General features: G+C 42.0%; 1 protein-coding gene across 3 annotated transcripts in view; it reads right to left on the reverse strand.

Moving 5' to 3' along the window:
* Positions 1-1183: 1183 nt before the first annotated feature.
* GTPBP8 (GTP binding protein 8) overlaps positions 1184-12054 on the reverse strand; it is a 39586-nt gene continuing 28715 nt past the window's right edge. For 2 of the 3 annotated variants that reach the window (XM_089691915.1, XM_089691914.1), the window contains one exon: positions 1184-2734. In XM_089691915.1, coding sequence (XP_089548041.1) covers positions 2656-2734 — 79 coding nt within the window. In that variant the 3' untranslated portion in view covers positions 1184-2655. Of the gene's footprint in view, positions 2735-2785; positions 4505-12054 lie in introns of those variants that run through there. The other variant, XM_089691916.1, reaches the window with a different exon arrangement.

A 12054-nucleotide genomic window follows, 5' to 3' on the forward strand; every position in this document is an offset into this window, starting at 1 on the left:
GTCAAAGTGCAACTCAAGATAAAGGGATACCAAAGGGTGGAATGGGTGATGGATTGGCTGATGGTGGGGGGCTAGGTGGGAAGGGTAGGGGGATTAGAGTGGCTGGTGTAGAATGGTGTGCCTCTTCCATATAGAAGTCTTTAAATGGGTGGGTGTGGCTCTGCGTATCCCAAGAATGAGCATATGGGGCCTTTCAGATTTGCTGATTTTGATTGACACTTTTTCCAGGCAGCGTTGTAGTCCATCACTACATGTGGAACACACAGTGACAGACTTCCAATTGGGGAAAAAAATACTTCCTCTCAATGTGGTGGTGCCCAATATGCTGGCGAGATTGGGAAGATTAAGGGTCTTGAGAAGCATAGGTGGTGGCGGGAGGCCTGAACAAAGGCATGGAGGAATATCAGGTCATTGCAGCTGGTGTCTCTGGGTGTGCAGATTCTGTCCTTTCACAGCCCCTAGACTTTGATAAGATCAGATTTTTGAAAAAGGCAGCATGCAGGGGTTACATGTTAAAATAAATAAATGTAAGGCCTGCCTAAAGTAAATGGTTGCTTTAGGTTCAAGTGAGGGGCTTTTACGGAGCTTCTCGCATATGTTTTAGGAAACTAAACTGTACTTAAAAGCTAGTGTTTTTTAGTTTTTGTTAAGTTTAAGGATTAGATACCGTGTCTGATTTTTATTGCTGTCTGGGGCCCTGCTGGGGAGATCTTCCCATTGTTTTTCCTGATGATCATTGTTACCATAATGGGGAATGAGTTGTCATGAGAGCAACAGGTGAAGGGAAATCTTCCAATGGGGGACAAATGCTTTCGAAGGAATTAACATCACTTTGGGGAGATTTCTTCTCCCTTTTTGTTGCATTTTCAATAGTAAGTGAAGGGAAATCTCCCCAGCAGTATAAAGATAACAAAAACTTGAAATCCTAGGCGACTGTACTCCAGCCCATTACAAAAATGCATTCTTGCAGGAGTTTGAATGCCCTGCCCAGTTATTCTGGGAGGTACAGGGACATCACCTATGCCTCCCAGAAATGTTGGACAGTGGGGCAGAAGTAAGCTGGTGTTTGGTTTTTTTGGACAAAGGGCTTGTTTATACATTTTAAAGTGGACCCCCAACACCAAAAAAATCACTGGCGCATGCAACCCTGACTGCAGATCCCTAAACATCCACAACTCCCATCTAAAAATCAACATATCTTTTATTACTTACATTTTAAAGTGGTTGCAAACCTCAGACATAAAATATGAACAAAGCATCTCATAGTATGTACATCATAATTAAGAGCACTAAGTGTTATTTCTGTCTGCTGCTTTGTTCCTCTATCAGCAATAATCAACAAGTTTTTCTGACACCAAGAGAAAAATGGTGACAGGGGAGGGAGCTCCATCAGATTGACAGCCTGAGCTCTGTTCCTGTGAGCTGTGTGGGAGGGGGTATATCCCTTCCCTCCAATCAGCTCTCAGAGCTCTTCTCACTGAGCTCTGCAGTGTGTAATTTCAGCTCACCGTCCCTGTCTTTCTGAACGCTCTGATATGCTTTATAAATTCAGCACTTGGAACAGATGTAGAGAAGAGAATACTTCAGATAAACAGGTACAACTCCTGTAGGAGCATTTTTTTAAATCTGTGTATCACCTGCAGCCAGTCACCTCACTGGGTATATGGAGGGGTTCACAACCACTTTAATTGAATCCTATTTTCTAGTCTATAGCGGCACTGCTGATGTAGCCCTGACCTCAAAGGTGCACCTTGGAAAGGCTACATCACCAGTACCTTCTAAGGAGATCAGGTGGGTAAAACTGAGATCGGTGTACACAAGACTGAATAGGCTTTTCCAAAGACTTCATGGGTGAAAAAAAAAAAAATCTATATATTTTTTTTTTTTTTTTTTTAACCTAACACAGATCTTGCACTGATGTCATCGGTGGGCTGGTAGCAAGAAGCAGCCAGAGACTGATGATGCCATAGTGGCAGCATGGCTCTGGAAGAGCAACATTCGGATATGCCTCTATACACAAGAAGGTGGAATGTAACGAATATCAGATGAGTTTAGGGGAAAGTGTGCTTTAAATAAATGGTTTTGGGGGGCTGGCAGCAGGAAAAAAAAAAAAAAAAAAAAAAGATCTTCCATGACTTTCTATGGCAAACAGAAGGTCCACTTTTTTAATCATTCGTTTGAAGTGATGTACAGGGATTGCACGTGGACAGCAATTGATGCCACTGTCATGACACCTGTGTTATCATGGAGAGGATGCCATGGAGGTAAGCAATTGGCTGCAGCAAACATTCTATAGATTTTCTGATCTAAGCAATTCTTTTACTAGGGACAATGGATAGGAATCTATTAGATTTAACAAAAAAAAAAAAAAAAAAAAAAAAATGATAGGACCGGTCAACTCCTAGAATCCAAGCTTGATTTGAACAGTGGCAAATTCTGAATGGTAACCTAATATTTGTTATAATAGGATGAAGGTCTCTTCTCAGCAGCTTGCTCCAACAATACAGTCCATCCCCTCTATAATACTTTGTCCAATTACTTTAGTCCTGTAAGCTCACACTTTTTGCACCCATAAAAAATATACCGACCACGTCTTTGGTAAAGGTGTTGTAGCCCTCAAAGCCAAGAGCTTCACATGATTGCAGAGAACGATGGTCATCCGATTTTAGGCAAGGTTCCCGTTACATGAGCTAAGAAGCATCGCAGAAGGTGTATTCCTGTGAAATTCACAGAGCTGCATGGAGAACAAAAAGGTTGTTATTAAAATACAAAAATAAATAAAATATTGGGGTATATGTATTTTATTTTTTTTAAAAATTCACATAGTAATTCAATCATTGATACTGCGTACATTTTGTTTTCTACGTGAATAAGGCAAAAAACACATATTAGGCCATTTCCTTTTGCCAGATCAATGCTTTTGCATTGATTGAATGAAAGAAAGAAGGAAAATACTGCATTTCATCAGTAGATGGAGCTATCAGGATTTTTCTATGATACTTAGCGCCATTTAGTTGCCAAGTGCCGTATTTTCCATTTTAAATCAATGAAATAATTTGTTCAGCACAGGAAATAGCCTAATAATATTTGTTTTTTTGGATCTATCAATATATGCACTTTCACGGGGCAAATTGCTATGCAGTTTTTTTTCTTTATAACTACACCCCCCTCACCTTCATTCAAAGCAAAAAAAAAAAAAAAAAGAGAGAAAAAACACATTTTTGTGTACCCTTTGAAGTTATTTTCACTATACGATTTGTGTCTACTTTATGGCCTGTAAAAACGCAAATGTATATTTATTACAGCCATTTCAAATAGCACCAACAATATACACAATGCTTTAAATACTGTACATGGATATCAGTCCCTGCCCTCAAGGAACTTAGGAGGTCTCTAGTTCACATACCTACACACACAGGGTCAATTTAGACAGGAGCTCATTAACCTACCAGCATATCTTTGGAGTGTGGGAGGAAAGCATAGGGAGCAAATGCAGACTTCTGCAGGTAGTGTCCTAGCTGGTATTCAAACAGAGGACCCTCAGTGCTGCAAGGCAGAAATGCCAACCACTAAGCCACTGTGCTGCCCCGTGCACTGCATATAAGTGATCTGACTACCGCAGGTCCAATTTTCCATTTAATATCCCACTGGAATAATGGAACCTGTTCATTAAACAGGATGAAATACAACTTTATCCCCCCCAAAAAAAATTAAAATTTAGGAGTAGTACAAATGTACAAACACATTATGCAGTATTTGTTTTTTTTTTTAAATTAAAGACAGCCTGTACGCTGGAAGCTGTGCAAAAAGAGGCAAGCAAAAGATTAGTCACCAGTATTTCCTGTGGTCTCCCTGTAGCTTATCTTTCCCCATTACGGACTTGTTCTGCTCTGTGCGGAGGCAGCCATATTGGTAGAAGCAGGGCTTTGCTTTCTCATGTCAGAGCCTCCAGCAAGGAGAACAGTGAAAAGCACAGTAGTGACATCACCTGGAACTAGCAGGCAGAAGCAGCCGTGCCTTAGATCTCACACTGCGGATATACAGCTATGAGAGTGTAGACACGGGAGAGCCTATGCACACTCCCATACTAGGAAATGCACTGCCATGTTTCAGAAATATTTATATATGTTATATATTTTCCTATGTTCCCTATAACATAGTAAATCTTCACTTTTTGAGCTCAGGTTCAATTTAAAACATGTTTTTATATAGAGTATGATGCAGTGTACTAGGCAGGCAGCTATCATGTTCCAAGTTTCCATTCAGACTGGTAGATGAGCCTCCTGCTAGGTCTGCAAATAGCTACAATCACCATCCCATGAACAGATAAACATTAATTACTTGTGGAAGGAAAAAGGAACATAAAAGTGTGTAAACAGCATTGTCCTAGACACTTCAAAATGTACAAAGGTCCTCTTCCTAACTTGATTATCTGCAAATATTTTCCCAAAGCTGCCTGTTTATGTGTGTCAGCTGTCCTCATGAACTTAAAAGGATCTTCAATCTAGAAAGAAAAAAAAAAAAAAAAAAAAGTCAGTTGCTACAAACACTGCAGCCGCTGTTTTTTAATAAAAGGAAACTTACCTGTCCAGGAATCCAGCGATGTCCTCACGTGGGTCAGTTTTTCAATGGTCTTCGGTTCCCTGGCACCGGTATGTTTACTGTGGGAATCTGGCTTTGACTCCCTGTGGCTTCATAGCCATCTTCCCACTGCGCATGCGTGAGCCACTCTACAAGTTGTGAATGGTCCTGCAGCCTCGTGGGATCTGTGACATGTATGAGAAGGCTACAAGCAAAAAAAAAAGGGGAGGGGGCAAACTGTCAAACATAGGTTCCTGCTCCCCCCCAAAAAAAATTATGATGTGCCAAATGTGGTGTGTGTGTGGGGGGGGTGTGTGTGTTACATAAAGCAGAACTTTCCCTTTAGGGTGAAGTGTTCTGCTTTAAGACATAGCCATGGGGTCCAATATTTTGTTGGGTAAAGCAGACCACCCTAAAATAATGTTGCACTGCCTCCTTCCCCCCTTCTCTCAAACATTTGGATATTCATTCTAGGCAAGAATGACATTCATATCTGCTAGCACCTCTTCAGGTTTCTGTGCATGCGCAGATCTGCTTTGAGCTGCTGTCTGTGTACACTTCAGAAATACTAAAATTAGGTTGGGGGAGGCCAAATAAAAGGGGATTAAAGTCCTCTTTTAAAATGTAGGTCAGGGTAAAAAAAATGGACATATTCAGTACATCTTTGCAATATATGGAAATTTGTATTTCTTTAAAAAAATAGAATAAAAAAATCCCTGTGTAATAAGTCCATCCATGACATTTCATTGCTATTAAATATTCGTGGGATTATAACAAAGTGGAAGCAACTGGGAACAGCAACTCAGCCACCAAGTGGTAGGTCACGTAACATGACAGAGCGGGGTCAGCTCATGCTGAAGCGCACAGTGCGCAGAAGTCGCCTACCAATCAATCACTTCATGTGGCCTTCAGATTAGCACAACAACAGTGTGTAGAGATCTTCATGGAATGGGTTTCCATGGCCGAGCAGCTGCATCCAAGTCTTACGTCACCAAGTGCAATGCAAAGCGTCAGATGCAGTGGTGTAAGGCACGCCGCCACTGGACTCTAGAACAGTGGAGACGTGTTCTCTGGAGTGACCAATCACGCTTCTCTGTCTGGCAATCTGGCGGACGTGTCTGGGTTTGGTGGTTGCCAGGAGAACGGTACTTACTGACTGCATTGTGCCAAGTGTAAAGTTTGGTGGAGGTGGGATTATGGTGTGCGGTTGTTTTTCAGGGGTTGGGCTTGGCCCCCTAGTTCCAGTGAAGGAAACTCTTAAGGTGTCAGCATTCCAAGACATTTTGGACAATTTCATGATCCCAACTTTGTGGGAAGAGTTTGGGGATGGCCAACATGACTGCACACCAGTGCACAAAGCAAGGTCCATAAAGACATGGATGAACGAGTTTGGGGTGGAGGAACTTGACTGGCCTGCACCTCAACCCCATAGAACACCTTTGGGATGAAATAGAGCGGAGACTGCAAGCCAGGCCTTCTCCCCCGACATCAGTGCCTGACCTCACAAATGCTCTTCTGGAAGAATGGTCAAACCTTCCCATGGACACCCTCCTAAACCTTGTGGACAGCCTTCCCAGAAGAGTTGAAGCTGTTACAGTTGCAAAGGGCGGGGCCAACTCAATATTGAACCCTACGGACTAAGACTGGGATGCCATTAAAATTCATGTGCGTGTAAAGGCAAGCCGACTAATACTTTTGGCAATATTGTGTATGTGGTGGCAGGCAGGGTGGGTACAATATGCATTGCTGTCTTTTCCTGGGGCAAACTCCTAGCTGTCATTGGTGGTCAACTATTGACAAATGGCAGCTGGTAAGCACCACTCCTGATAGTAGTAGCACTGTGTAGCCAATCACAGCATGGCATGTTCAAGAGCACCAATTACCAGCTGTGGGTGTCACAGCCCATTTAAAGTGTTGGCTCAGGCCTAAGTAAAGCTGTTAAAAAACCATTGCATTACCATTCCCTCTGATGCATTGTCCAGGTTATAATGCAAGTGAAAAATCCAACAAGGAGAGTGGAGCCCCTTTTACAGTAACCACTGACAGAATGCAGTTCTGGAAACTCTAAAATTTATGTTCTCTGGTGAAATTTAGCACACACACACACGTCTTAAAGTTGAACTGCACTGCATCTGAGCACCAAAAATTATATTTAATTCATTGTTAATATTCAAAGCCAACTCAACCATCCATCCATCCCTCCATGCTTTATTTTGTTGAGAATTAGTTTTGAAAAACACCCCATGGCATTTCTGGTAGTGGCCATCTTGAGTAAGGGCAGATGATTCATGTAGCATTTACTTCCTGGAATCTATCTGCCCTTAGATCAAGCATTGGCTCAGCTGAGAACCCTCCCCTCCTGAAGACTGTATGACATCATTTGCCTAGGCAGGAAATCAGGAAGTAAGTGATGTAAAAAAAAAAAAAAAAAGTTAACAAGTAAATATGATATACATTTCTATCTATTTACTAATGTTAGCAGCATAAGGATTAAAAATAATCCATGTTCATTGAGAGAGTGAAGTATCCCTTTAATATCGTTTTTATTTTTGTTTTGTTTTTTTGGCTTTCCATCTCCTGTTAGAAAGATTTTCTTTCATTTCCTGTTCTAGCAACACAACAGTAAGTTAAAAGAAAGCTTTGGGGAATGTCTATGCCAGTGACATCTGTGTAAGAGGAGGTGTCACCATTGCAGGATTTTCCTCTATTGGTATTCTAGATATGAGAATTGCCAGGATAGACAGAGGACAAATCTCCCCATTGGGGACATATTGGGGATATAGCCCTTCCCTGCTCTATTCAACACTAAATGAGAAAGGGAATCAGAGCTTATTGCAGAGCTCCATCTACTGGTTAATCTATACATCTCTAGATTTAAATTTAGTAATAAAAATATGGACAAACTTTTAAACATATGAATCAGGGATGTTGAATTCCTATCGCCCGATGCCCGGGACATGTAGTTCTCGGCGCTGGGCAGGTAGTTTTTCTTTACCTTCAGCCCTGCTGTGGGCAAGCAGCAGGGCTCATCTGTCAGGTGGAAGCATTGAGGCGGCAGCGCTGCCAGCCGAATGCTTCCACACAGTGCCAACCTCTCCACCCCCCTGTGTGAAGCTCCCCCCGCTGCCCACTGTCTCCCGGGCTCCGCTTGCCAATCTGCGGGCTCGGGACCAGCTCACCACCGGCAGCTAGAGGGAAGGGAAGAGAGCGGACACGTCCACTCCCCTCCCCTTCTTTTCCTGACCCGGAAGTGACGTTATGATGTCACTTCCTGGTCCCCGTTGAGAATTTCCCAGCAATTAACCTCCCTGGCGGTATTCCCGAGTGTAGCTCGGGGTAAAATGTCAGTACCAAAAGCGGTAACCCCGAGCTACACTCGGGCTTACCATGCGGCGCTGCATAGGGAGTCCCTGCAGCACTTTCCTTGTCCTTCGCTCCCGCGATGTGTCCCCTGCAGCGTCCCCGGCCATCTCCTCCGGCCGATGCCGGCATCCGGCTTTTGTGTTCCGGTCCCTGTGACGTCGGGACGTACGGGCGCCGCCGGCGGCGGGAAATTTGAAAATTTAAAAAAAATGTCAAAACGTTTCAAAACGATTTTTCATAGTAAAACATTGCTGTTTCAACCCATTTCACATACATTTTGTCCCGAGTGCTTTGTCCTGTCCCCTGTCTGCATTTTGATTGTTCTTTCTGCCTGGAAACTTAGAAACATCCATGGCGTCCAAAAAGCGTCCCTTTAGGTCAAAAGCGGTTTTAGACTGGCTAGAGAACAGCGATAGTAAATCAGAACCACTTGCAGAATTGAGTGATAATGATTCATGGGGGAAATTCCTCATCAGACACTGAAAACGATTCTGCGACTTTGCTCAGCGATGTGCGAACTTGGCGCTATATTTCACATTTCAGTGTTTTTGGTTTGATTATATTATTGAATTAAATGTAATATTATTATATTATTATTTTTTATGGTTATTTATTAAATTATAATTTATGATTTTGTGTTTCAAATTTTATCATACCCGGGATGTTTACTAGACTCTTGTTCGGACAGATTTCAGTGAGTTATTCCTAAAAATTACAGCCTACAATAAAAAAACTACATATTTCCATGCAAAATAATGATACCGCTTTCAGCACCAAAAATCTGAAATAATCAGACCGCCAGGGAGGTTAAGGACGGGAAATAATGTATTACGGTGCGATGTGCACTGCATTACATTCAGGGGAGCAGAGGGGAGACATCCAGAGTATTTAGACCTTGGATGTCTCAAAAAAGAGAATCTGTCACCAAAAAAACCATCACATAGGGGACATTGTCCCCTATGTTAAAAAAAAATATCATGTAAAACAAAATTTTTTTTTTTTAAATTGTAAAAAATAAAAAAAAGTTACACCCAAGCACATAACATCCCCCCCACACCTCAAAAAATAGGTTGAGCCCCCCCCCCCCCACATATACTCACATACAAACATAAAAGCACATGCTGGGGTGCCTACGCATGAAACCGTTGATTGTGATACACGTTACATGTCACAGTGCACGCCAGAATAAGAGCAATAAGTCTAGTACCAGACCTCCTCCATAACCCTATACTGATGACCTATAAGGGGCTTTAACCGTTTCAATACCGGGCAATTTTACCCCCCTTCCTGCCCAGGCCAGTTTTCAGGTTTCAGCGCTCTCACACTTTGAATGACAATTGCGCGGTCATACAATATTGTACCCAAACTAAAATGTTATTTTCTTCACACAACTAGAGCTTTCTTTTGGTGGTATTTAATCACCGCTGGGGTTTTTATTTTTTGCTAAATTAACAAAAAAAGACCAAAAATTTTGAAAAAAAAACACGTTTTTCTTTGTTTCTGTTATAAAAGTTTACAAATAAATAATTGTTCTTCATAAATTTAGGCCGAGATGTATTCTGCTACATGTCTTTGGTGAAAATAACCCAAATTAGGATGTATTATTTAGTTTGTAGGAAAGTTATAGAGTTCACAAACTATGGTATAGATCTGAATATTGATCAATCCTGAAGTACTGACAGCCAATCTAATTTCTTGAGGTCCAAGAATGTCAGAACAGTACAGATATCCCCCAAATGTCAGAATAGTACAGATATCCCCTAAATGACCCCTTTTTGCAGAGTAGACAGTCCAACGTACTTCATAAGAGGAATGGTGAGTTTTTTGAAGTTGTATTTTTTTTTGTCATTTTTTGGAAAATGAAAAAATGAAAAAAATTCTTTTCACTATTTTTTTTTTTTTTACATACTGTCACCAGTGCAGTACAGCGTCATCATATAACTGGCATGGCGGTGAACAGGGACACTGACTGGTGACAGTATGAAAAAAAAATATATATTTTTTTAATTTTTTTATTACATTTTTTTTTAATTTTTTTAAGATTTCTTTTTCATATTTTACTATGACCAAAGTAGTACAATGTTACCATAGTAACATTGTACTACTTTGGGGAAGTGATCAGTATTTTTTTTTTTTACACACATTGCTTATAGCAAAGAATTACTTTGCTATAAGCAAGCATTTACCTAAATTAAATCGATTCATTCAGGTTTTTTTTTTTTGTGCTTAGCTGTGATTTGGCCACAGCTAATCACATGACCTGCTGTGACCATTCACAGCTAGGCACTAGTATACAATGGATGGCATGAATGAAGCCATCCATTGCATACAACTGTCATGTGACCTGCTGTGATTGGTCACAGCAGGTCACATGGTACCGGCAACGGGGGCCAGTACTCAGATCTGTCATCGGCCGTATCCGAGGTACACGGCCGGTGACAGATCGCGCCGCTGCGCAGCTCTTCAACCGCGCGAACTGCGCATGTGTGGGAGTACGCCAAATGGCGTGCACCCAGAAAGCTGAAGCATTTTTGCGGAAACCAAACGGCTATAGGACGGGCGGCTAATGGTTAAAAGCATCACCTATAGAAAATCTAGGGTACTGAAATTCATCGCCATTTCACGAGTGCACTATTTTATTCTCTAGGGTCTCTGGTTTCAGAAAATATATAATGTTTGGTGGTTTTGTGTAATCTTCAGGCCCAAAATTATTTTTTTAATCTTGTGTAAAAAAAAAAAGCAAAAACGGCTCTGGCAGTGAAAGGGATAAAGGATAAGCCGGACACTCCCCTTTCCTGAGGAGCAGCCAATCGGTGCTCATTACACTACAAGGTCTCTCTCCTCCCTGCTAGTCCCCGGGTGCGCTGCTGGACACAGTCAGGGAGGGGGGGAGGCGATAAACAGTGCAATGTGAAAAATATTAAACGTTAAGTCACCAAAAAGCCCTTTTGTTTTTACAACATTCCTAATATCACCACCGACTTAAATATGGTTTTGGTAAAAAAATTTATTTTTTAGCTGGTCAAGTAGATTGTCATGAGGGACAAGTAGATTGGGACACCGATTTAGTCCCTTGGACAAGTAGTTTTTTAAAAAATTTCCACACCCCCGTGAACGTTACTTCAAAAATTACCACAAGGTAAGACCATATTCTTGTTTCTTGTCTTGGTTTCACAGTCCTTGACAAAGTGTCAAGGAAAATATATCCAATGGAACCAGAGACAGCAATGAAAAAAAAAAAATCCACAGAAGTTCTATTCCTTGCCCACACTATGAACCCCCCCCCCCCCGAAAAAAACAAAAACACAAAAACTATATAGTTGGAATTGGGTTTTAAAAGGCCAGGTTCACTTTTGGAACATAGTACATGTTACACCCGTCTTTAGGGTGCCCCAGCAGCCTCACCCCCCCCCCCCCCCGTGAAAAAAATCGCATTGCAACAGCGGGCGAGGAATCCCTCTGCACCCACTGTCACAATTCAAAAACAGCGTGGCCGTGCGGGGCTCCACCCACACAACTGCATCATTCATTCACAGAATCCTGTGAATGAATGAACTACAAATACCATCAACCATTGCCGCTGACAGCTTGTAATTCTGAAAGGACTGAGAATACTCATAGTTCATTCACAAGCACTGCAGCATGGAAACAGTCAGCCTGTATGAAGGTAAGGGCTGAAAGCTGCAGGAGCCTGAGACTGGACCACTGATCCACTGATCATGGGTGCAATGCCTTCCAGGTTCCTGCAGGCAAAAATAATAAATGCACATTTTTTTTCTGCAAAAATATGTGCATTTATTATTTTTTCTTAAAAGATGAACTTAGCCTTTAACCGTTTCTGTGCCGCTCTATAACAGAAATACTGCTACAGGGTGGCACGGGTGCGCAAAATCACGCATATAAACGTGATTTTGCAGTTCCGGGTAGGGGGCGTGTGCGAGTTGAGCACGTGCCCTACCCACACCGCCATTCGTGGCCTCTGCTGTCAATCACCAGGTCCCGGCCGGTGAGTCCCCGCCGGAACCCAGCGATCTCTGAGGATTTCCAACAGGGGAGAGACCTGTATGTAAACAATACAGATCTCTCCTCTGTCAACAATACAGATCTCTA

The sequence above is a fragment of the Staurois parvus genome, unplaced genomic scaffold (assembly GCF_062004578.1).
Source record: "Staurois parvus isolate SC_StPar_1 unplaced genomic scaffold, SC_StPar_1.0 ptg000574l, whole genome shotgun sequence".
Classification (NCBI taxonomy): Eukaryota; Metazoa; Chordata; class Amphibia; order Anura; family Ranidae; genus Staurois; species Staurois parvus.